At 46.5% G+C, this 27,345-nt stretch overlaps 1 protein-coding gene across 3 annotated transcripts in view; it reads right to left on the bottom strand.

Moving 5' to 3' along the window:
• The window catches only part of KDM2B (lysine demethylase 2B), an 81,744-nt gene that overhangs the window by 9,232 nt on the left and 45,167 nt on the right, over positions 1–27,345 (bottom strand). For all 3 annotated transcript variants that reach the window (XM_031045551.2, XM_031045550.2, XM_034068002.1), the window contains 2 exons: positions 7,777–8,001; positions 4,082–4,225 (listed from right to left, as the gene is read on the bottom strand). In XM_031045551.2, coding sequence (XP_030901411.1) covers positions 4,082–4,225; positions 7,777–8,001 — 369 coding nt within the window. The remainder of the gene's footprint in view (positions 1–4,081; positions 4,226–7,776; positions 8,002–27,345) is intronic.

The following is a 27,345-nucleotide window of genomic DNA, read 5'->3' as shown; positions in this document are numbered from 1 at the left end:
ATCTCTGACAGGAAGGGATCTTCCCATACCCACATTCTCACATACATTAATACCACTCAGCGTTTTCAGAAGCAGAGCACCCTGCACTGTAATCAAGTGTTCCTTAAAATACTTTTCTGGACCAGAACTCGCAGTCCCATGCCTGCAGCCCTCAAGCCCATGTGCCAATAAAGATGATGGTTGCCAAGTCAGCTAGAGAATAGGCACTTTTATTCAGAAGACTGGACACATGAAGGCATTCTGAAGGTTTCTCACACCCACAGCAACCCAGCTATGGAAGGAAGAGAAATGCTTACTGCTTCACTATGAGAGACTGGCATCTGAAAGAGAAGACACACGCTCTGTGTTGTTACACTACAATGAAAGCACAGTCCTGCCCTGCACAGTTCAAAAGCTGCTGGTTTCTCCATTTCCATACAGGAGCCCACATTATCTTCCAAACAGGAGATGGGTGTTTCTGAAAAGATGCTTCTGTGAATGAAGCCGAGGATGAAAAGCAGAGCTAAGCTAAAAACACCCTCCACACAACTCATACCCGCTCACTGACAGCACATTCATCTTTAAGGGTTTAGTTATATATGCAGAAAAAAGCCTTGGCAGGGGGCAGAAAACCCCATGCTGCTGTGAAGACAAATAGCTGGGCACTGGCATCAGCAGCACAGGAGCAGGAGCCTGCTGCTGGAACAGGCAGGGATCTGCAGAAGCATTTCCTCCTCTCCCAGCGCAGTGAAGAGGCACTGGCTGGGCAGGAACCAGCCCTTGGGTTTAGGGGAACTGCTTCCTCCAGTCCCTGAGCCAGACAGCAGCCAGGCTGGTTTCACTCTAGCGAGAGCAAGGCTATGTCAGCCTCTCTCAGCAAGTCTGCTGGAGTTAATAAATGAGTAAATGAAGTGGGCAGGATTTAAATACTGGCTTTATCACAACTGTGTGCCTTTGAACCTTCTTTCCCATGGTAGGTGTAAGATACTCCAGGAGTTGTTGTATACATCTCTGCCTCAGGGGAACAATTCCTGGCCCAAGCCCAAGCTGGGAACAAGTTATTTCCCGCACTGAATATAGAACAAATGCTACTGAAGGGAAAGCATTACAGCTCTGTCCCCTCTGTGAAGTTTAAGGAACTGAACAGATGTGAGGGGCTGTAAGCAAACTAATTAGACACACACAGACCTGCACTGAATCTGTCCCAAGCCCTTCAGGCTGGGTGGGAGCCAGGTTTGAGTGTTTGCTACAAACAGCAGGTGGGTGTCTGAGCCACAGCGTGAGGCAGCTTCAGAACCATACCTGCAGCACGAGATCAGCCATTCAGAACATCTAAACGTGAGACTATGCTACTGGGAACTCTTCTTGTTAGGGAATATGGAGCCTCCAGGATGCGGATCCGACATCGTGGAGCAAGAGCCATGGATTCTGTCAGTGCCAAGACTGAAACAACACAGGCCGTGGGACACAGCTGGGCTGAAGGCATGGGCAGCAGTGCAGATGTTCTGGAGAAGGTTTTCACATCTGCTGTTCCGACAAGACACCTAAATATCCACCTTTTCCATCATTATCACTATATCCACCTAAGATGAAAAAGAACAGGCTCCTACTGGGGAAAACAAACCCCTTCTCCTTAAAGAAGCAGCATCAGATATTGCAGATACTCGCAGGAGTCAACCAGCTTCACCAGCAATTTGAGATGGAGCAAGAAAAACTCATCAATATTGGTTCCACTCAAATGCTCTGTAACAGCAAAAAGCAATATTCCTGCAGAAACCTCACTGGCTCCCTCTGGAAGCAACACTGTGCTTGCGAAAAGGCTCACTGAGATCATCCTCCTAAGGAACTCCTCAGCAAAATGAGCACTTATGTGGGTATTTCCAAGGAAAGAACCACATCAGAAACCTCCCTCGATACCTCTCAACATCCTGGTTGTCCATAGCACAGTTCTGATGCAAGCACCTAACATGCTCTTGTACCCAGGGCTCCCCCAGCAAGAGGCACCCACACTGTGAGTGTATCAGAGCACCTGAGCTATCCCTGATCTCCTCAAAGAGGTCACCCTCAGACACTGGTTTTCATGGAGAAAACCCCCCACAAACATACATAGCCAAATCAGGAAGAGGATGGACTTCAAACCAGAAACAACCTGCCCTGCAGTTCAAATAACCCCTGCATGTGCCAAACTCTTCCACAAGCTTTGGAGATGTCTTGAAGGGAATTAATCCCACATAGGAATAAGCTAGGAGAGGACACTCCTCCCTTCACTGACCCACTTTACTGCAGTCCCCCCCCAAAAGTACATTTGCCACACATTTAATTGGAGCTGACCAACAGTTCACATGCACTACAGCAGCAGCAGCTGTCCTGGGGCTGTGTCTGCATTCAAACACACTTCCCACAAGGACTATTTATGGGCTCCATCCTCTGGGCTTAAGCTCATGTCAAGGGCTTGAGGACACGTAGACATGGCAACAGATCTTTCTCTCACAGAAAATCATGGAACATGGGAATAAAGGAGGGATCCAAGGAAGAGGCTCCATCTTCCTTTTGCTGTTACACTGTGCACAGACTCACCTCCCCTTCCAAGGTGATTCTGAAATCCTACCAGTGCCCTTTTGTCTCAGCAAATCCACAGCACTGGTTACCCCAACATCACATCCCAATAGCAGCATTGAGAAATTAGAATGCAAGACACACAAGGCAGGCTGTAAATCTCCCATTGCTTCATTTTCAGAGACACCCAAAGCAACACTGTTCCTAGCTACCCCAATAGCACATGCACAGAGAACAGCAAACAGCACTCGCCTGATTTGACAGATCTGACCCACATCCTGTACAACTAGCCCCAAACGTGGTGTGGGGGGAGGAAACTGTACTTGAACTGACACAACACAATAACTGTGCCCTCTGCTCTCAGCCACGAAGTGTCAGTGACGCTGTAAGGCCAGAGATGGAGGAGTGCAGGGCACTTCCAGCAAGGCCTGGGATAGCAAAACAGCAGCTACAAGCCAAAACTGAGGTACCTCTGAAAAGGAGCAGCTCCTTCCCTTGCTTCATCGGCCCCCAAAGCCTTGTTTTAAGCACAGCCAAGCAAGCAAAGCTCCCTTTCAGAGCCCATCTGTGGCAGGAGCTGTGAGCACCAATTTCATGAATCAGGGAGACAGCCACAGTTCTGGTTTGCCAGCTACCTACTTCCTGCTCTAATGACACAGAGCTCAGTGCAATCCTACATACAGCACAAGAGAAATAAAAGGCCAGGAGAGCATCACCCCAGGCCTGCATAAGGAACGTACCTCTCCTCCCAGAGATCCCAGAAGAGCCCAAAGCTGCTTTCTGGGGCACGGTGTGTCAGAATACATTTGCTTTGGCAAATCACTTTAACCATAAACAAATCAGCAACAGGAAATAGCTGATCAACTGAAACAAACCAGCTCTGGAGAAAGGAAGCTTCTACATGCTGATACACAAAGATATGCCCAAAATGACACTTTTGCTACCATAAAGACTATAGCTGCTCACAGGACTCAAGTCAGCCAAGGGTGAGCACTCCTGCAGCTTGAAACTCGCTCAGTTTGCTCACCAGAGCTGCAGTCTTCCTACTGCAACATTTGCTTGCAACATCTTTAAAGCCAGCTGCTGTGGAAAGGCACATGTGCCTGGACAAACACCACCAGCAAACGGCTCCTCTGTACTTTGTGGGACACAGGAAGGAGCTACCAAAACAGGGATTGTGACTAAACTCATCCAAAAGCACAGGCACATTTCTCTGTCCTCTTGAGCTTCCCGTCCCAACTGAAACTCCTCACTTCCTTAAACAAGAGGCAAAAAGAAAGAAGAACAGAACACAAGACCTTCATGTGCACACACACTCAGAGGCTGTCCAAGGCAAGTTTCTGCTTACAGGGGATGCTGTTACATGGAAGCCAGTCAGGGCTGTGTGTGCCACGGCTCCTGCCCTGCTTCTCACACCAACTCTTTGCTCCCTTATGCTTCCAAAGACAGGAATGGGAAAGCTTTCCCATTTCTGTGCACTGCTTTTACATTAAGGTGATAACCAGTCTGGTTTTGTTTCCAGTGTGTATCACATCCTTGTACTCACCTTAAGGCATCCTGGGTGTATGATTTCATTACAAATGGAGCATTCCATTAGCATGAGATTAAACTTGCTCTCCTCCTCTTCCACCGTGTCCTCTTTCCCAGCTTCTCCACACACCAGACACACAGCAGTATGAGGCAACACCGGCTGTGTACACACATCAGAAAGAAATCTCAATCAGAAGACATATGGGAACAGAACAACTCCATGTGCATTTACAGTATCCTCATTTCAAAGAGATAAACAGGGATTAATTGTGCAAAATGCTGAAGGCTCCAGCCCAGCAGAGCAATGAAGGCAAGAAAAACTGGTAACAGTCAGGGCTGGGTACCCAGAGCAAGCATCACAGAACACATTCCATGCAATGGAAGTGCCCTCCCTGTACCAACACAGGTTCATGGGGCGCCCAGGGATGGATGGAAATGCTTTTTCTCCTGGGTCCCTTCAATGTGTGAGCTGACACAGACATTGGCATGCAAATCACTTCACTAGTGTACAATGGGAGGGGAAAGAAGCAACCTAGAACATCACTGCTCACATCTATTAAGCTTCACAATCTGACCAGCAATTTGGCAGCTCCTCTATTTTACAAGCAGGGCAGACAGATGTTACGGGACCCAGTCCAGGTCTCCCAACAAGCCCACAACAGAACCAAGAACAGACCCCTTCCAGGCTGACAGTGCATTATCCAGGGCCCTGCTCCCGACCTGAGCTCTGCAAAAAGCACTGCACAGACACTTAAAGAGAGAGCTCTCCTGCAAGTGTCAAGTGAGAAGCACACTGAGATTTTCCTGTCTTTTGCTGAGGCAGAAAGGGACCTGGCAGCACCTCACCTATCTGTCATCCATGTCAGAGGCAGTCTAATTAAAAAGCCACCTTTGTGCTAACAAGGAACTAACTACTGGTTTTCAGCAATAAGGTATAAGCCTCATTACAAGAAAGAAAAGGAAGATCCTAATAAGAAGCTGGCTGTACTGTGAAATGCAATCGATTAGGTTGCAAGTCCTTAACTACTAAGCAGCCAGAAGCAGAGATGTGGCTTTCCACAGCAAGGATCTCTAGCAGATGGAGTGAATAAAATCCCTAAGTAGGTACTTGCACACCAAACCAAATCTATGCACCAACAGGGCATCCTCCAGCAAGTTTCAGACAGGGAAACCCCAGCTATAGTAAGCTGTCACAGAGCAGAGTGTGCTGCCCCACACACCAACATCTCATACATTAGTTATGGCAACACTTCCCTGCTTTCTCATGCCAGTACTTATCCACACTCCATTTTAAAGGCATTTTGCAAATGCTACATAATTCCCACCCTTCCTCCAAGCACAAAATAGGAATCTCCAGGATCCCATTTCACCAGTAGGTAAACCAGAGAAGAGCCAAGTTGTGCACAACAGTAAGAGCTCTGTCCGCTCATTCTGTCCAATCTCCCACACAACATTTTATCCACACACAAGGACCAGCACAACCTTTATTGTCCAGGGAGTGTCCTCTGTGCCCCAGCCAGCTCTGTCCCACTGCTGGGCTGGAACAGCAGTTGCTGTCACAACTCATACCCCCAGCACAGAGCCCCATACTCCCTTCACACCTATTCAATGCAGCACAAAGTGTCCCAGGCACTGCTGTTTCCCTTCTTGATATAAGCAGTGATGCAGAGGAGTTTCCTGTTCTCCAAACAGCAGTACAGGCTCTCTGAAGGCTTCTGAGTTTAATGAAAGTCTGTGTCTAGTTAATATTGTCGATGAGTTTAATGAAAGTCTGTGTCTAGTTAATATTGTCAATGTTATTAACCAGAGGAAGCAGGCTCCCAGAACTGTAGGGATCATTACTTCCACAGAGCTTTGGTGGGTCTGGGCTTTTGTTTTTGGCTGGAAGCTGTTGGATAGGTACCACAATATACTACTACTGCAATTGTCAGAGAACATAAGAGTAAAGACAACAGAATTGCTTACAGAAAGGTAAACCACCCTTATGAAGTTAAGATAGTTCAACTTGTTGATCTTCTATGCTTCTGCTGCTGTAAGGACTGGAATACTCCCCCTGCTATTTACACCATATGAAGAGCAGAGATGTCTTCTTCAGGGCATGCAAGGACAGGGCAAGTAACCAGAGTACCCTGGCTCCCAAGGCCTGTACTCTAACCACAGCTTCTGGAAATAAAACTGCAGACACCAAGAAGAAAAATGGTTCTTCATTAGAAGAAAGGGGATGAGAGGATGACTACACTCAGCCAGAAGAGAACCCAGTTCATCTCCAAAAGGCTCAGCCTGTGTTATCAGGAGTGAAACACAGCTTAGAATGAAAGTTTCCTCCATCACTCAGGACAAGAAAGAACACTGCAGCCCTAATTTAATCCTTCCACTAAAAAGGCAGCACATTTTCACTATTTCTTGCCCCTGGAGAATAATAAATTCTTTATCCATGCTGTTCAATTCATGCCACACTCCAGGAAATCAAGTGTTCAAAGAAAAGACACTTGAGCTGCAAAAGCACTCTGCGGAAAGGTAGATATTCTATGTACTTTACTGAAAGATCCAGCAGAGCCAAATCCAATCCTCTCTGTCAAGAACAGTACGTGGCTTAGAACAGGCCATGGAGTGAGCTACCAGGAGCAACGACTGGAAACCTTAACTGTTTTATCAGGCTTTTTTATCAGTGTCAAAGTCATTTAATGCCTCCACTTCAGATTCCTCATCGGAATTAAGGAAGAAAAACACAACCCCTAAGTGAAAGGAACTGTAGCAAGACTTGAGAGAGAAATAAACAACATTCCCTTCCTTAAACCCCCCAAAAAACACAACAGAAAACCAAGCCCTTGACAAAGGCATAAACAAGACCTTTCAAAGAATTCAGATAAAAGCTAAAGCTGATTTTTACCCTTGAATGGGGACACTGTGGACATGAGACCTGAGGAGAAGATCTGCAACAATCAGTAATGAAAGCAACAGATTCAAAAGCCACTTGGACACCTTAATGGAAGATGAATCTGTCAGTATTTGTTAAATACAAAGCTATCACTTATGACTCAAGAAGCTGCTAAGCAATGTACCACAGGAGCCCAGGAAACTGTCTTTGACTGCCAGATTCCTCTGTTCTGATGCTCATCCCCTTGACAGCCATTTCCAGTCCCCAAGGAAGACAAGATCCTGGCTTGACGGCTCCTTGGCTCATCTGGATCAGAGCCTCTGCTATATGCCCTTGTTTGCTATGACAGCAAACACACTGAAATTCAGATGTTAAGTAACCTGGGGCTGGAGTCACGAGTGCCAGCATCTTGGAGGATGCCAGCCAAAGATTTCCCCATATCTTAATTTGGTTAAGGAGTTCAGATGGTTGCAAGACAGCTCTTCTCAGGAAATTCACAGATCCAAACCAAACACTCCTCTCCTCCCTTTGAATTGGAACTTCCCTCTCTTCCCTAAATCCCAGAATTTCAGTATGATTTGAGTGCCAACTTCCAGCATACTGATAATCTCCACTTCTACACTACTCAGAATGAAAGCTACACTATTAAGTTTTAGCAGCATTCTGGTTTAAGATGTGGAAGGGGATGAAAAGCAATGGGAAGACGAGAGGCCAGGGATCACACCAGTGTCTGATGCCCTCCAAGCAGAGTTCTCAGCTCCACACCATGTCATCAGGACACACAGATAGAAGACATCAATCTCCCAGCAGCTCATAGCACCAGGCACACTTACTGCGATACACTGCCTCATAATGCAGGACTGCTTCATCCTGCCAGGTCCCCCAAACTTCTTCATGTCCTTGCAGAAGTGACACTCGCCGCACTCTGTCCGCAGGCAGGCCTCGCACTTGCGGCATCGCGTCCTCCTCCGGCGCGCTCCGGCGGTGGTCCGGTTAGCCGCGAGCTTCACCGCAGAAGCAGTGCCCAGCTTCCCTTTGGGCCGTCCCACTGCCCTGTTCTGAAAGAGGCACACACACAAGGTTAGGCACAGACCCCACCTACCACCTAAACACACAACTTCTTGGGCAGAAGATGCAGACATCTTTGATGTGAACGTGACAGATGTACACAATTACACACAGATGGGTAATGCTCAGCAGATGCTTATGACCACTCTTATAACTGAAGGAGTTCCCTCACCTTTTCAAGATGCGATACAGTGTAAAAAGACAAAGAAACCAAGGCATAAATGAGAGGTCCCAAACCTATAGCAAGCCTACTTCAAAGGAGGGCAAGGAGAATCAATTTATGCACAGCTCATTGCAGGACCAAAACCCAAGTGATGGGCTTGTAGCAGATCAAGAGATGATCTGCATCACAGAATCACGCACGGTTTGGGGTGGAAGGGACCTTAAGATCATCCAGTTCCAATCCCCTGCCACAGGCAGGGACCCCTTCCACTGGAGCAGCTGCTCCAAGCCCCTGTGTCCAACCTGGCCCACAGGGGTTGGGGCAGCCACAGCTTCTGTGGGCACCCTGTGCCAGCGCCTCAGCACCCTCAGTGGGGTTTCTTCCTTATGTCCAACCTCAATCTCCCCTGTTTGAGTCTGATCCCATCCTGAACCCCCTGTCCTATCGCTACAGTCCCTTATGAAGAGTCCCTCTCCAGCATCCTTGTAGCTGCCCTTCAGATATGGGAAGCTGCTCTGAAGTCTCAGTGCAGCTTCTCTTCCCCAGGCTGAACAGCCCCAATCTCCTCACCCTGTCTTTGTATGGGAGGTGCTGAGCTGCAGGCTCTTAGCACTGTGCTCAGGTTAAGGCAGAAGTTCTACTTCTCTTCATTGGCAATGGAAAAACCCAAGGAGGCAGCAGAAGTAATTTTGAGGTTAGGTACAGTAAAGAAACATTCAGTAGCAATGGCTCAAGCCATAGCAATCTCTCTATAAAACCAGCAGAGTATGAAGTACTGCCAAGTGATAAAGTAGGAAATAAAACACAAATAGTACAAAGCCCTTCTAAAGTAGTTCCCCTCACATCCAATACTAGCAAGTTCTCAAAAATAGAACACTAACTGATATTGTGCAAAGGCTAAAAAGGGCATCCCAGGACTGGATTTCAGTGACCTTTAAGACAGAAGCTAAAGGACCATGAAAAGATTTTAAATGATTAGGTTAACTACAACATATTCACTCTGGGTCTCTAAATTTCATGTTCTCATCAGAAACTCCCTGTTACACACAAGAACTTCCAGCTCAAGCCAAACATCACTAAATACCATGTAATTGTATGGGGCTAATTACACAAGAATTGGCTTGGCTCATTCTTACACTGACAGCTTTCTCCATAAAGATGATAATAACAGGACTGCAAAGCTCATCTGGTTTAGCATTTATCCAATTTCCCCACCTTCTGTGCACCTCAGCATATGACCAACAAACCAGCAGGTTTCATTTTCTGCTGCTGCTGACTTCTGGGCAGCCACCAAGGCAGGGGAGGTTGGGGAGAGAAAGCCAAGGCTTGGTTTCCACCACAGCTTTTAGAAGACACGGAAACGTTCTACTCACTACTACAAAAGCTTCCCTAAGTGTCCTGCTACACAACCCTGAAGAAAAGCCACATTGGTGAGTATCTCATCTTCCTCCCAGCTGACAAAGCAAAGCTCCACTGACTTTCTCTGCCATGCAGAAGAGTGCTGATACTTAAACAGTCACCATCCCAAGACCCTCTGTGCTGGGAGATCAGGGGAGCCAGGAGCTTGACCTCTGTTTTTCCTCCCACAGACCCACTATGGTAACTGAGGGGGGACAAAACATTGTTCAGTCCATGAGGTTAGAGATTCCAGCAAGGTTTTGATCCTGCTCCTCCTGTGTTCTGCTTGCAGGCTGAATCGCACCATGCAAGTGAAGCTTCCTTCCCATCAGCAACCACACCAGACTCCTGGATTACAGATCGATTTCAGACACTCTAAAGAATAAATATTTACCTTTTAGACCAACTTTTCAGCCTCTCAAGGATAAAGTCAGCACTGGCAGGACTGGCTTAGTGGCAACCTAGATAAGAGATAATGTCCTTCCTCCGCATGAATCACTCCTCCGTTCTCTCTAATAGAGTCTCCTTCAACTAGCAAGGGAAGCGAGACACAAACCGAAGGCCAGACATCAGTGGGAACAAATTAAACCAAAATATGTACAACAACCTGGGCAGTTCTCTCTGCCAACAGCACATGGAAGATTCTGCAAGAGCATCTGACTCCTTCCCACTAGGTCTGAACAGGATTAAGGGCTTTTTTAAGGCAGCAAAACCCAGTTGTGACACACTCAGGATGGTCTTTTTAAAACATGATCTCTTTCAAGGAAAAATCAAACTCGGTACTTTTCCAGCTGAAAGACAACTCCTGATTCTGCCACAGTAATATGAGCCAAGTATCATTCCGAGGACAGCATTTTAAGTGCCAGGGCACTGCAAAGATGCAGGCGGTGAAAAAGGCATCACTTGAAACACAGAAACTGAGAATCCCCAAACAAGAAAGCAGAAGCAGGAAGGTGAAGAAGGTACAAGAACAAGTCAGGCCAGCCCACACCACACAACTCAGGATTGCTTAGAAACCACCAGCAGCCATCAGAGGTGCAGACCTCTGATCTCACTGTGTGTAACGTTTGTTACCCACCCAGAGCTCTTCAAGTTAACAAATCCAAGCCAGGTTTGCACTGATTTACCCCCCGACCAATCCTCACTCCAAACCACGTTTTCACTCCAGGATGTTGCAGCCAGCAAGGCTAGGGAGGCCTTGCAGGAATTCCCACTAGTATCTAGTTTCAAGGGGCTCCAAAGTGGTCGCTTAAAAACCACCACAGAAGAAACTCAGGCCTGTGGGTTGCTATCCCAGAAAGGGGCTGGGATTCAAGGGGGTAGAAGGAGCCTCCAACATGACTTGGGGTTTATTTAGCACATGGCAGACAGCCAGATGAATTCCAGGTCGATGTTAGTGAGGAGATGCTGCAGGATTTCCAGCTCAGACTGCATTTTACAATGTACCAGCCCGGGTAGGAAATCCAGGTAAGGATTTCCTTCCCAGCTCCTGTTCCCACCCCATTGCTGCCATTTCCCACTCCCCCAGCACTGCTCTGTGGAGCTGCTTGCAAATAAAGAATGAGTGACAGGGGATGGTGGGAGTCTTTAACCTGGATTTACCATGGTAGCCAGCACACAGCAGCTCCATGGCCTCAAGCTCAGGACTAGGTGACATACTAAGCCCTAAGCTAGGCTCTGGACCAATGCTGTCTCCCATATGTGCATCAGATCCTACCATCTCCTTTCCCAAGGAGATGAGCTGAGACCCTCAAGCTCAGCCTGTGGCTCCAGCAGACACCAGCAGCTACCTCTGAGGAGAAATCCACACCAAACTTGAAGAGATTTTGTTTCCTATTGAATCTTACAACAGAAATCAGGCAGTTGAGACAGAACCCGTCTGAAACACTACCAACAGGGACCCCCTATGTTCTCCAGCACCTCCACAGAAACTGTGCCCATATTCCTCTTGCCACAGCAAGTCTTCAGTAGAGAAGGATGTTGAGTGATGACAACCACGCTCCCAAGCTCCTAACGAAGGCTGTGCAAGCAGCAATTGAAACATATTAGGATTACTACATTAATGTACCTTTATTATATTGAAGCCTAGAAACCTGAAAGCTGGAAGACTAAACCAAGACCCATTAAACAGGACATCCTGATAGAACTTCTCTTTTGTGTTTTGGAGTAGGGTTTACATTGTCCCTGCCAAATTACTACTATGGAACACACAAAGGTAACCTGCTCCCGCCCCTGAAGGGGACAGTGTGGCCTCCACAACCCTGGATACTAGGAGCAGATTTAGGCCATCAGAATGTAATACACTATGAACTACAAAGCCATTCACTGCCTGCTTACAGGTACTTTAACACACTTTCACCCTGTGTCACTTCCTTGCTTGGCAGCCATCAAAAAGCCACCCACCATCATCACTAGGGTCAGCAGCAGAGCACCTCTGAGCACAACTCTTACTGCAACAGAAACACGACTTTGATGTTTACAGCAACAATTTATTTCCTTCCCAGTTGTAAAGAATAACTCAAAGACCTTCAGGTAAACAGAAATACCAAGATCATCAAGCTATAGAGAGGACACTTCCAGAGCTATCAGCTGTTAAATACATCATTAAGTAGGTGCTGATGTTCCCCAGCTGCTATCCCAACACCAAGCAGGCTCCCTTGGAGTTGTCACCAGGCAACTCCACATATAAACTCCTCTGCTCTGGAGAGGAAGATCAGCTGACCCTGCATCCACAAGGAAGGAGCTGGTCCTAAAAGCAAGGCTGGCAAAGCCTGCAGCCTAGAAACGAACTCTTCTGCAAGTGGCCTTTACCTTGGCATGGGTCTTATTCCACCACTCAGCTTCAGTGACCTGCTTAAGCTGCTGCCAGTGGCACTGTACCAGTATTTCAGACTAAACATCTCCAGACAGGGTGTCCAGACAGAAATCCAGGGACATGTGCAGTGCCCTTCCGAAGGGCTTATGGCCAGCTCAGTGAGTCCCTGAAGCACTTCAGCTCCCAACCAAGTACAGTCTGAACAGCTTCTGTACCCACTGCATAAATCTCACCAAGACAGACATCTTACATGTGTAGTGTCTGTTGCTTCAAGGTGCTGTGCCACATAAATATATCCCTTCCATTTGCAAGACAGAAGTGATTTCCTTCCAATTATTCTGTTTTCCTGTAGTTTGACTAAGTCCATACAGCTGCATCAGCACTGAAAGATGGATGAGGACCCAGGACTTTCCGGGTACCAGTTCTGTGCTTAGACCTTTGTATGGCACAGCATGCCAATACAATTAACAGAATTAGAATAGACAAATGTAATTTATTGTTTATTTACAAGATCTGATAAATAAATATTGGGGGGAAAGCCACGTGTATTAACCCACAGTTCATATCTGTTGTCACCTAAACCACCACCCTAAACGTGTTGGGTTGTGGGCTGACGCAGGGCACTGGAGAAGCCCACAGGGTGCTACAGCAAAGGCTTCTGGTCAGTTGTTTCCTTGCATCAGAGGTGTGTGGATGCAGAGGTGCAGTTTTCCATTTCCAACAGGATGGGAATTCTGGAGGACAAGGCTTCCCCTACTACTGCCTAGGGCCAGCGAGCAGCACTGTCCTATGCCACTCCAGTGACAGGTCCCTCTCCTATCTCCCAGTCACGTAGTTTCAGCCTTCCTAACAAGAAAACCAGTCAAATTGACAATAACCAGCAGTAGTGTAGACCAGCAACACACACACCAATGCACTGGACTGAGCTTCAACAAAGTCATTTCACCAGAGGTCTCTGAAACAGACCCTGCCATTAACTCTACATTAGCCCTGACATAGGGGTACACACACACTGTCCTGCACTAGATAATCACACCAAGCCAACATATCTTCAGCATTAAATCCTCACATCTCTTCTGTTATTAACAGAAACCCCTGTAAGAGGAAGAACTTAGAGGAAAAGGAAGGACAAGATGATGTGACTGCAGGAATTCTGTGGGAACAAGGAGGAAGTCAGTTTAAGATGGCAAAAATCACCCTGATGCCAGTGACACCCTTAAGAACTGTATTAACTGAAGAACAGAAGCCAACAGCACAATCTAACATGTCTGGCTACAAGACATCTGCCCAAAAGTCTACACATGCAAACTCCAGGAGAGCTGTTCTCCTCCAGCAGTGGCTGTTTACAAGAGTCACATCACCCATCATCAGCATAGGCTCCTGCCAGGGTGGAGGTGTCCTGCAAGACAAGTCCAAGGTCCCCCATTAAGCAAGCAGTAGCAGAGGGAAAGGGAAGGTGGATGTTTTTCCAAGCCCAGCCACCCCTAAACAGGATTTTAATCCTCTCCACATGTTCACTGCCACCATCTCCTCCAGTTCATACCTACAAACGTCCTCATCCTCTCCTGCAAAAGCAACGTAGCCTCTCACGACCACTGCCAAGTGACCACACAGCTCCACTACTGAACAAACAGATCCATTTCCCACAAGCAAATAGACAAGTTTATGCCTCACAGGTTCATCTGGGCATTAGTGACACTCCCGCAGCTTTTCTGCCAACACAGCTATGTGGTTTAGGGTGTGATAAACTGGTATGTCAGGGCCAATACAAGTGCCCCCGTTTATTTTCCTCCGGTGGCAAGGAGGTAGAAGTTAGGCCTGGAGGCTGGATTAAGACATATTGGCAAAAATATGCTTTTGTAGATAAGCTGCATCCAAAGTAGGAGGCTCTTAAAGACACCCGTAAGTTCCACAGACTTGGGGCCTCTTGTGCTTTGTAGCTTTTCTTCTCACTGCTACTTCAGGACAAATCCTCCTACCCCCCACCCAGGAGCTTTTTTTATCAGGCTGTTTACACATGCTCAAGTGTCACAGTCAGAAACTGAGTTTCTTCCCACCTGAGGAGCCTGTGGCAGGGTGCTGCCCTCCCCATGGCCAGCGCCAGGCAGGATACATGCCCTGGCATCCCACGCTTCTAAACCCCCAGTGCTGACCACAACTATTGCAAGTGCAGGAAATCCCACCCGCTCTCCTGCTGGGAAACCTGACAGTCCTTTCTGCCTTCTTAGTTTAGACAGGCTTGGGAAAGAGGAATGAAATCAAGATGGGAGTGACAAAACCAGCAGTTCCTACCCAAACACCAGAGCTGTGCGGTTGAACTACACCTGTAGAACCAAAGCCTTTCACCTGTTAGGAAAAACTATGTGATATCCATTTGACACATCCCATGTAGAGAAACAGAGGAACTACACACCAAAGCAGGCTGGTACGTAAACACGGTTGGATCCATGTGAGGCCTTCTTCCACTGAACAGTTTTGAACAGAAAGAAAACCATTCCACACGTTTTTGCTACACAGGTCACAGCATTGTAATTTAGGCTCAGACCAAGCCTTTTAAGCAGGATCTCCACTTTCTTACATTAATCTTTTGCTTTAAACTATTAAGATATAAAAACGCTATCAAAACCTCAGGATTTAGAAGAGCTAAGAAGCCCAGAATGTAACCAGCTTTCCAAATTCACCCAGGAAGAACTAGCACCTCCATGGTGATTCCACAGCTGGTACAATGCAGCCGAGGCCAATCTGCTCTCCCAACCATTAGCTCTTCTAAAAGAGCATACAGAAATCACAGCAAGATCCAGATGGGAAGGGGAAAGGCCTAACATGGGGCAAAGCTTAAGAGAAGGAAGGGGGCTGGACATTTTAACTCCCAGGTGTGTAAGCTGAGCAGTAGCACAGGCCTGTACATCACACAACTTGCAGAATTAAGTAAAGCCTTAATAAAGTTACTCATCCAAAGCCTGTGTGTGTCTTGGACTGACACTACACCAGGCCTGTGCAGCCCATCAACATCTCTCTCACTGTTCCTGCACGAGATCCTCCATCCCTGGGCAGCACCCAAGGCACACCACCATCATCACCATCATCACCATCATCACCACTCCAAACTCCTTCTCAGCACTGCTTTCCTGGTGCAATTATGAAGGAAAGCATGATCAAGTTATTAGATACGAGATGGGTTTCGGAAGATGGACTCAGCACCCGGCCTAGGCAGAAACTTGTCTCTAAAAGCACATATCAGAGTATTTTAGAGAGCAAACCACCTTGAGTTATGAACAAAATGATTAAGTTGATGTTTGAATTGCCTACACATGTTTAATACTATTCCTGGTGCATTTCTAATTGCTTAGGCAGTTCTTAGAGAGTAAAATCCGCAATCTAGAACACATGTTCTGGATTATTTTTCCCAAATTACTTCATAAATTTTAAAAGTTTATCCTCCTTCCCCCCACGAATAAAATAAAATGAAAAAATAAAGAAAAAAAACACCTTCAGAGAAAAAACTATTAATAAAAGTTGTGTTTTCATTTCAGCACGCATCTTCCTCTTTATTCTACATCCCTCGACCCTGGGAATGGGAAGGAGACTCTGGCTATAAATCAAACTAAGACAAGGTAGCCAGGCTCAGCATCCCACTCTCTCCCAAGTCCCGCAGCCCCCTCAGCGATCGGAAGAGCAAACAACACCAGCACCGATACCGATGCTGCCGGCGGGGACCCCCCCGGCACAGCCACACGCCCCGAGCGCGTTCGCCTCGGAAGCGGCGCGGGGCCCTCGGCGGTGCCGAACTCCCGGTGCCCCGGGCGGCCGAGGCCGAGCGCCCCGGGCCGGCCCCGGCGGAGCCTCCCGCACCCCGCGGAGCCGCCCGCAGCCGCGGAGCCGCCGGGCGCAGCCGCTCCGGGCCGGGCCGGGGCCGCTCCCGACCCCACATTGTTCCCCGTCCCCGCTGCCGGCGCGGCGCTGCCCGGCCCCGGCCTCCTCCTCCTCCTCCTCCCCTCCCTTCCTGCTGCAAACTTCGCCGCCCGCCCCGGACCTGCTCCGGCCCCAGCTCGGGCCCCGGCCCCGGCTCGGGCTCCGGCTCCGACTCGTAGTCCTCCTCGTCGGCGCTCGCAGACATGGCCATGGCTCATGGTGGGCCCAGGCGGAGCCGAGCTGACATGGCTGGAGCGGCGCTGCTGGCGGAGCCCCGCTCCCCGCACACACACACACACATGCAGGAGGAGGAGGAGGAGGAGGAGGAAGGGGGGCCGTGCATATTCATGCCAGGCAGCCAGGAAGGGGCTGGCCCTGCCGGCACGGCCAATCGCGGCCCGCTCGCACAAAGCCGGCCTGCGGGGACAGCGCGGCCGCTCGGCCGGGGCAGCGCCGGCCGCCCCCCACCGGGGCCCGGGGGGGGATGGTGGTGGTGGCTTCAAGGCCCCGTTGGCAATTAGCCCCCCGCTGGTAACGAGCCCCGCGCTCGGCCGAGGGGGCCGGGCCGATGCTCGGCCTGCCTGGGTGTGCCGAGCGGAGCGGGGCGGGGCGGGGAGGGATGCGCGGCCGCCCGCAGGGTGCTCGGCGCTGCACGGGCTGCCGGAGACAAAGGAGGCGCGCACAGACAGACAGACACACACATACACACACAGCCCTCGGTACCTGCCGGCTCCCGTCCTGCTGCAGGGGACGGGACGGGAGCAGGAAAGGCACCGAGCAAACTTCGGCATTGCAAGTGATGCCCCCGCTGCAGCACTCACGTTGGGGAGGATGGAAGAGGATGGGATACAAGGCAACCCGGCTTGCGGAGCTGCTCACATCTGGCCTCACCCCCTTTCCTGCTGGCTCCTGAGGAACCATTTCCAGCCCTGCCCTGACCCACCAGTCAGGTTTTGCCATAAAATACCCTCACACATCAGTCGATCAGGGACCTGTTCTAGATCCGAAGGTCACAGTATGGCCAGCACCTCAACCGGACACTTCTTTTGCCCTCAAGAGCTTGCAGCTGAGGGTCAAGACACAGAGGCCTGGATGTGAGCGCTGAGATTTAAATTTCCCATTGGATTTATGGGCCTGCTTTTAGGGGAAATCCCGATTCCATGCAAGTTGTTAGGATTTTGCCTCCGGCTCCTACGCCCACAACACAGAATTAAACACAAGATTAAATATTTGCATGTGCTGAGCAACCAAGAAGCCATAAAGAAGCACATCTAATGGTCCCTGCATCAAGGTTTTTGTCAAACTAGTTTCAGTTCAGGTCCCTGGTCTGAATTACCACATGGCCACATAAACAGGTAGCCCAAGAGAAGAGGCAGCAACAGGCAGGAGCTGGTGGCAATGCTGCCTCAGGCCCACTCCCAGCCCTTGGGACACCACGATGTGCACAAAGCCTGGCCACTAGAGTAACAAAATACAGTCAAACTTCAAGCACATCTTTACAGGTGACTGCTGATAAAGCCAAGTGACTTATGCAATGATAATGTCCCTTCCTTATTCCGAATACCTTATATATCCACTGCCTGTACGTCTGTCCTCTTCACAAGCTCAATCTATGGGTATGTGAGGGTGTTCTCCCAGTTCTGCTCATCTGTGATGCCAGGAGCAAAGCATTTACTTGCAACACATTATGGTTGGGTATGTTCAGCCTGTCTCCTCAGGTTTCTCTTCCCCCATTGAGTTCGTACACAACCAGGAGCAGATGAAAGCTGAGGCACGAAAGGCATGTGCCTAAGGCCTTGGCTTTCAGAATCACAAGGTAGTATCAGAATCCAGTGTTTTCTGGATTCTGGAGGGGAGAGGAAGGGGGGATGCATGTCTCATGACAGGGCTACAAAGGAGAGCTTTACGCTATGCTTTATGCTATAACCAACACCATTACCGCAGCGATTGTGGTTCCATTATCCAGTTGGCCTCCAGCAGAGGCAGGAGAACAGATGACATCCAGAAGGAGGATGTCTGGTCCCACACCTGTCAAGACCCAAGTCTCCACCAGACTGTGCCAACTCCATGTGAGGCTCTACATAACCTGCTTCATGCTTGTTCATCCCTCCAGCCTTTCAGCTCCATAATCCAGACAGGAGAAAAAAGACAACTTGTGACATCCCCCAAGGACAATCCACCAGTCACACCACGGCAAAATGTCATTCATAGCATGGTAAGTCATGACATGCATCATCCTACTCCTCTCATCTGCAACGCTTACAGGCACTCTGGGTGTATCTGCATCAGCCTAACAGGGCTGCAGCAGGTCACTAAGTGTAACCCACACTGAAGCTTACTCCTCAGCCACCCGAGAGTGTGTTCCACTCTGCTGCTTACAAGTGGAACACAAGTGACAAATGAGCTCTAATTACAAAGCCCGCGTTAGGAGTGAAGCCACACATGCCAACAAGATCTCACAATCATTTCCAACTGCTAGGAAAACTTTGCTGAGATGGTGTTTCAAAAAGCCCATTTGGATAGGAGAGGATAGAAAATAGCAAACTGGGAATTGGGGCAGGGGAACAACGCAATAAAATAAACTTTTCTGATGATAATGGCTCTCAAAAGATCTCATCCTGTACAAGAGTAGCTAACCATTCAAGGAAATATTTAATACACAGAAAGAACTATTAAGAGAGCATTTTCCAGCTCAATTCTTTCAGCTTGTCTACACTAGAGAACACTAAATTATGGCAAACAGTGAGCAACAGCACGCGTTTGACCAGCCTGGTACAGTTTACATCAGCTTAGAAAACAAAGTAAGCAGCCCTGACCCTGGTCATGCCTGTATCAGTGTAACTGCATCCACACTGCAGCTCTGCATGATATAATTCAGTAATAAATAACACCCTTAATTAAAGTGCTGAATAAGCCTTAGTGAAAACTGCAGGAAAACAGACAGTACCTTCGATTCTCAACTGTTGCTTTGATTGCACCTCACCTGAAGTCATGTATGTCTCATCAATATCATAATCTCCTCCACAGAAACCAATTATGTTGTCACAAACTGAGACAATACCCCCAAGCAAAGAATAAACAGCGGGAGCAGATGAGTGCCAAAGAACCACGTTTTATTCTCATGCAAATATCCTTAAGTAGTAAAACCAAGGTGGGGGGGAGGAAGACTACAACCCCTACCTGGTACTCACTCTGAGCATCTCTCCTAGATTTCAGCCAGTGCTAAACAGGATCCATGGTTTTATATGAGACACCAGAGTTCATGATTCTATAGTTCTCAATATGAGGTGAAACAAAGTTTTAATGTGGCACAAACACCTTTGATTAATCTGCCTTTGAAACTTTTTATGTATCCCTAAAGAACATTGTATTTAGCTGCTATTGGGAAAGATATTTACATGGAAACAACTGGAAAACAACCTCAAACTGGTTATATGCAAGCCCCTGGATAAAGATCTTGCGATGTGAGCGGCTGCTGCTGCTTTCTGCAGGCCAGCACATATGTCTTTGAAAAGGAAACCCACCGAGATGTTTATGAATCACTATTATTGACCTGTATCAGAATAAGGGAGTTACCAAATAGCTTTCCAGGGCTCATTGTTTTGGTGTAAGTGTCCATTCACATGAAATATGATCTTAATGGTTGGGCCTGGGCAAATTTCATGCCACTTTTCTCAAGAGTTCTAGCCAATATTTCAGTCACACTCTCAACAGCAGCAGTGACAGTCTGACAACCTAAATACCCATCTACTATCATGATCTTACTACTTCCTGCTATCTATCTGAAGTATGATATAAGAGTCCTCACCGGATGCATTGAGTACCCATCACAATCTCTTTATTAATCAGCCTGATTGATCAACCTTAGATCAAATAAAGTAACTCAAGATATAATGATTGCTCCCTCCATGTAATGCCTACTGCACATGCATTCCCTATCTAGCATCTAACACAGGACAAGTGTTGTATGACTATCTATTGAAGGACAACCATGGACTATCACAGTGCTGTAGAGGAGCCCAGACAGAATGTGCTGATAGTAACTCACTCTATCTAATAGGCCTTAAAACCCAAGCACTCCCTCCCAAATCCCAACACCTTGTCATCTTAAAAACCTATAAACAGAACTGCAGAGTACTGAAACATCAAGTTCATCTACTACACAAGACAGGCTCTTCTTTACTGGAAGAGCCACAGTGTGATTGGGCCTATCCACTGGGAAAGGAAGGAAACCCTGCCATGCTTTCTTCTTCCACAGATCCTTATGCCACAGAGTGTTTCCACAGCACAGTTTGTGTTTCCAAGAGCCATATTCTGTCAGTAAAAGCAAAAACTAGTGAAATAGGCTCCTAAGAAGACAAGAAGCGACTGCCACGCTGTGGAAGAACATGCAAATAGATGTGGCTGAAAGAGTGGATTAACCAGACTATGTAACCTGCTTTCCTGGAAGTGCACATGGAATGCTGCAAGGTTGTGTCCAACCTGTGGGCAGCAGCTTTAAAATCTAGAGACCAAACTCAAGCATTCAGAGGCAAACGAATGGTAAGCAAAGGAAAAGCCACAAGCACAGTTTGCTTCATGAGAGCTCTGCTGTCACCTACAACCTGACTCGGCTATGTAGGGAAACATCCAGCAGATAAACAACCAAACCACAGAAGACTGTGCTTTCATCAGAATTTATCCCTATCTTCTTTTATATTTGCTGATTCTCAAAAAGAAGAGCACTTCTGTACCTCTTCTATCTGCTCTATTAATGCCTGCAGGAAAGTCATGAAGTTGAAACAAGACTTCATTTATATTCTCAGCAGCGTTTAATTTCTATGTGCTATGGAACTAAAAGGAAGCCATCTTCTCAGGGACAGAACATACAATTCAATTCTGTTCTGAAAAGTGCCCACAGGATTAATGTCCATAATTGTGCAGCACGTGGAATGACAAACGCCTTCCCCATTGCTCTGCCAATGTGCTTCGATCCAGAAACAAAACTATTAAATCTCAGCTACGTAACTCAAAGCTCCAGTGGTTTTAAATGTCAGAGTGGGGGAAAGCGTGAGGATGCTGGAATACTGAAACTAGATTCAAACCTGAGCGTTTTGTTTGGTTTTGTTGGCCAACTCAGCACTGTAGACAATGTACACGAGCTCCTGGGGACAAAAACTGAGACCCAGCAACTCATTTCACACACACTAAGAAAGAGGTCTTGAGACTAAAGTAGTTTTCACCTGCTCTTTTACTGTCATGAGATACAGAGAAAGCTGCTCTCTTGAAAAATGGGAGTCAAGATGTAGTTGGGAAGAATTCCTCTTGCTGAATATTCATGCATATGGTAGAAGAATGACAATGGGACAGAACACATAAATCTTCCCTTGTGATACCTGGAGCACAACAGCTTGAAAATACAGATGTCTGTTCATTTTTCCCAATCCATTCAAATTTCTACTCAGAGTCAAAATGGCTCTAATTCACCTATTTGATGGATTAATCACATAAAGGCATTGGTCAGATTTCAAAGCAAGTGGCTGAGAGTTGATAAGAAGGGAAAATATGAAGTCAAAGATGGAAGATTAAGAAGGTGCTCATTCAAGTCCTTGCTATTTATAATTACTCCCTGAAGGGACACAGTATTTCAAGTAGAGCCTCTTAAGGTGAGAAATAATCTGTCAAGTCACCAGGCAAAGCTTTTAGAGAAACACTGAGGCAATACACAGTGAAGCTCTTTGGGCACGTTCTGTATAGCAAAACCTGAGACTCCTCTGGCCTGCATGGAGTTACCACAGAAATGCATTTGTCTTGAGGACTGATGTTCATAAGAGACTGAAGCAATGCTAAATAAAATAAACAAGTCAGGCAAGGAGCTGCCCCAGGAAAGCAGATGCTTGACAGGAACTCCCAGTAGCTTCACCAGCCTCTACTCCTTTGCACAGTACCCAAAGCAGTCTTTGGTTCTGGTGCATGAGTCTTCTCCTGCTCCCAAATGCAGCAGGGAAAGGGCTCAGTTTCATACAGCTACTGTGGGAAGTCCCCTAAACAGAAATCCCCCAAACCTCAACTATGTGGTTTTGTTTCTTACTGGAGTTGTCAGGAGCCAGATCTGGGGTATCTTTCTGAAGGGATTTCAGCTCTCTCCTACCACATGGTGACTACAACCCTACAGTAGTAAAAGAAATTATTCAAAATTATTTAAATTACTGATTCCAATCGCAATTTAAATCAGTGAAGAGAAAAACAAATTTGAATTGATTTTAATCCTCGTTTTCTTTTGTACTTTAGTTATTTTCTGCAAGAGAAATTAATTATTAGCATCTGATAACTACCAAGAAATGTCTGATTTGCAGCAGATGATGAACTTTATAATCAGGACTTTTTATCAACAAAAAGATTCACAATACACACGTTTGTATATGCAAATCTTCCTGCAGACTACTGGCATTTAGAATTGCTCTTGACACCAAGCAGAGTTCAGGCAGTGCTGTGTGAGATCACTTCAAACACCTTTAAGCTGGCGCCTGGCAAGGACAAAACGTGACAGTTTTCATCCCATTTTTGCTCTCGTGCCACTTGGAAGGATGGATCTAAAATTCATGTGAATCTCAACCAGAAGAATACATCTTACAACAAATGACACCGATTGTTTTGCTGTATTTCTGCTATTTCCCTCTCCCCCACCCCCTTCCCAGATTCCTTTCCAGCACTAGAAGGACTCCATTTTTACTTTAAATGCTTAAATGCTTGTTTTTAATTGTCAGCATTTGCTTTCTAACACATTCATATTCCCACAGGAAGTACCCTGAATAGATCTCCAAGGACTGGTCTCTCTTAGGGGATTTGGCAGAGTTTTCCCACTGCTACTAGCAGGAATGTTGCTTTCCTGGTGGTAGCCCCCGGGCAGGCTCCTGAAACTGATGTTGTTTTGATGTTGTGCCATTTCTACGTGCTCAGATCTGCTGCAGACACCACTCTGGTTAAAACACTAATTGCTGGAACTAGTACCTCACTGCTCCTGCGCCTATGGGTGGAGCTGGCCCAGTGATAGCTATGGTAGGAATTCTTAGTAAGCAAGCAAGTAAAAACTGGACGTATTTATTCAAAGGTTTTCAGGAATGTTCTTTGTCCACCCTAGAGCCTCTCCTGCTGCATTTAAAGGAAGCCTGATGTAAAGCAGTGCTCAACACCTGTGCAAAATCACATTAGTTTCAAGCTGAAGTTCAGCAAAACACTTGGATTTATGCTTTACCCCCTCATTTTTGCAGAGAATTGAATGTATTGTGTCCACTGATCCTTTGTCCATTGACTTACTATTTCTTGACTTGAATCCGACACATATTGTTGTGTATACGTTCAGATTGGAGCCTTACATAAAGGAGCTCTGTTATTAAAAACTGGTACATCTTCTCCCTTCCCAGCACTTTTAATGTGAAATACCATGAATAGGGAAAAAGGTTCCTTGCTGGAAAAAGCCAGCAGACACATGAATGTGCCTAAGGACCTCAGTGGGCTTCACATCTAGAGATGGTGACTAATACCACTGCCTCTTATTACTTCAAGCTATTTCTAAGAGTCTAACACCCTTTTCACCACAGGTTCCTACTGTTTTTCTTATGTGCTGCTTATTCCAGCCTATGCACAATGATCAGAAATCTTATTTCCAGCCTAAATCTATTTATAGTAAGTTTATACAGACTTGTTCTCATGCCAACACTGTCCATTAGCTTAAATAACTCTTCCCCTCCCCTGGTGCTGACACTCCCTGAAGTACTTAACAATCATCTCCCCCTTCAACTTCATTGTGCCATGTTGAATAAGGCATGTTCTTCTAGCCTTTGCTCTTCAACATCACATCTTTCATACTATTTGTGTTTGTGGAGTCTCATATCCACCCTCATCTCAAAACTGCCTATAGTGAAACTAGAACAGTGAGAGAAATGATCAAACATATGGTATGGTTTGTGTACCAGAAGAGATGGAAATTACCAGTGTTTTTCAGCTTGGGAGTGAGGAGGGGAAGACTGAGAAGCAGTAACAGGGATATAAAAAAAATCATTGATAGCACAAAGGAGATGAATGGAAATCTCATTCAGCTTTCTGAAAATGCATGATAGAGAGGGCACGAAGTGCATTTATGATATTAAGGGACACCTGAATACATCAGGAAAACACCTGAATACACCTGAAAACATCAGGAGGTACTTATCTACATAGGGCAGGGATGCCACAGGATGCTGTGGAGATGAAAAAGTCTAACAGGTTCCACAAGAATTAGGTAAATTCACAGGAGGGTAAATATTCTACACCAGGACACACTAAACACAAAAGATGAAGAGACAATCTTCCAGTTTAACTGGGAAGATAAGCAAAGGAAAGATGGATGCATGTCTGCTGTGTTCTTACAACTCATTCAATAGCTGTGACTGGCCACCATCAGAAACAGGACGTCAGGCTACAAGGAGTGGCTGGTCTGATGGGGCATGATTAGCTCAGCCTTCCCTCAATCACATTCATCAGCCTTTTGCTCTTGCAGGTTAGTGCTAGGAGTTAATCCTTCTTTTCCAGATGCATGGATGTGTCTGTAGAATGGTGAAAATCTATGTCTAATAAAAATAATGGAGAAAAGAATAAACTGCTGTAGGACAGAACCCACTAGTGATGGGGATCAGATTTCTGCAGGAGAGTCAAACCCCCTTTCATTGCATCCTCCAACCCCCAAAACAACAGCAAAAACCCAGTCTGAGAGAGGTCTTCCTCTCAGGATTTTGTTAGGATCACTTGTTCTTCCTGATTCTCATGCACTGATACAAAGCTATGAACATTATTTGCATTGCCAATTGTAGGGCAAGTTGGGGTTTTAAAAGCAATTAAAATTTCAGTTTGTGGCCTTTACTAGTTAATAGTGTTCCTTTAAATAAGAATATTACCATTCCTCGTTATACTTCCCTAGTACCCCCTCTTTAAATCAACAGGTAAAAATTACACAGAGAAGCATATGAACATCAGAAAACCAGCCACATACTGCAGCACTGTCAACCAGCTAATGAAAATCCCCACTTCACCCCCTGCTCACCACCAGACCTATATATATGTTTGGACACTTTCTCATTACAAATGCAGCTTTGATCCAGGTTAGAGAGATGAGAATCTGGCTCGTGGTCTGCATTTCTAACTCTTCAACAAGAGAGTCCAAACCTATCTTAGTTCTTTATAGCTGCTCTTCATATAGACAACTAGAGATCTTTATCACAATAAACACAGAAGGCACTGCCATAGAATGTAATTACATGCTACTATAGTTGACTGTTGTCTTCCAGAATAGGAAATGGTTTGAAAAATGCATGGTTTCTGCTTGGGCCATACTCTGAGTTCCTAAAATAAAATGCTACCCTGATCCCTGTGCAGATAAAATGGGAACCCTGGTACTGTAGGGCTGAGCAATCTTGAGTGGGCTTCAAGATCTGGCTTGATGTTGTCAACTTCAGCACCAGTGATCTGCCCTGTGTCGCACTGGGGCAAACCGGGTTTAGATTCTGGTCTCTTTTCACACCACCCATAAGTTCACATCCCAGGGATGGGGAAGGAGTTCCTTTGTTAGGATTATTTCTTACTCCTCTTTAGTCACATAAGAACCTAAAATCTCAAGGCAGCACACACTGTGGAGTTCCTCCTTTCAGACAACAGGCTGCCATCACAAAGACCCCACAGGTAACACTCAGCACTTCATAAGCAAAGGCAATTTACTGTTGCACAAGCCCCTGGCAAAGGAATAGGGATGGGTTTCCCTATCCACAGCTGTATCCATGCTCTGCAACCAGCTGGGAAAAAATATGCTGTCTATTCTGAAGGTACCTATACAATCAGGCATTAGCACCAGAAGGTTTCAAGCATCCACTTAGTCCCACATTCCTGATTTCTTGAAGAGGCCTAACTTAGGATCACTGAATACTGAGTAAAGTCAAACATTTTGGTAAATGAACCATTATCACACAGAGACTTCTTCTGAAGATGGACTGCTTTCTCTTACTCTACAGCTAATAGGAACAGGCAGGTTCTTGTTGCTTCTGAAAGAGCATTTGCAAAAAGGAAGAAAGAAAGGTGACTGCTGGAGAGTAATTATTGTGTTCAATGATTATCAATAAATTACAAAGTACAAAAGACTCCAAAAAGCTCCATAAAGATGAATAAATACGATCTGGAAGAGAAGCCCATGAATCACCCCCCATTTCTCTATTACCATAAAATAATAATGTTTCATGCACTTTACTACAAAACCCTCTGCTGAGGGTGTCACAGACGTTTATAAACATCATTCACCTCACGAGCTCCCAGGATGGAAAGCACCATCTCCACAGGGAAGAGCTCAGGGAGCAGAAATGTGTCATTTGCCTTATGTAACACAAAGAGGCTGCAGCAGAGCAGGGGACAGACCCCTGCCTCCCAGTCTGAACACCAACCACAAGACCAAACGTCACCCATTTGTTTTACCTCCTCACAAGAAAAGTTTTGGTCATCACTTCTCTTTCTTTTCTCAGGGAATAACTTTTCTGGATGGCAAACTGCAGTGTAACTGACAGCCCCATGTGCCTTTGAAACAGGAAGATGGGAGCAATGCAGCACAACAGGAGCACAACATCTGAATGGATCTTCCACGTATCCAAGTTACACGTCTTGCCCATTACACCTTATCCACTGTGAGCTGTGCTTGAACATGTTTCTTCCCTAAACGCCACATTTTCAGTCTTCAAGCGACCGTTCTGCAGTACAGCACTGTGCACACTTGGCATGTCACACCAACACCACACAAAAGAAACTGTGACTCAGTTTTCAAGGGAAATATTATCTGCTGCTTCAAAAATCATCTCAACTATTAAAGGCACCCTCTTTCCAAAGCAAGTCAATGTAGCTAACCCCACCCTGCCGCAACTGGGGCTATTCACACAGTTTAAATCACTCCCTGTGCCTACTCCAGGCATCTTTTACTTTAGAGTTGTCTGCCCTTGCTCTGTTTTTCCTGCTCCATCCTTTTCCAGTACTTGCCTCCCTCCTCACCCTGCTCTC

This window comes from Melopsittacus undulatus, chromosome 12 (assembly GCF_012275295.1).
Source record: "Melopsittacus undulatus isolate bMelUnd1 chromosome 12, bMelUnd1.mat.Z, whole genome shotgun sequence".
Taxonomy (NCBI): Eukaryota; Metazoa; Chordata; class Aves; order Psittaciformes; family Psittaculidae; genus Melopsittacus; species Melopsittacus undulatus.
The sequence above is the reverse complement of the archived record's forward strand: the minus strand, read 5'-3'. Positions and strand labels throughout refer to the sequence as shown.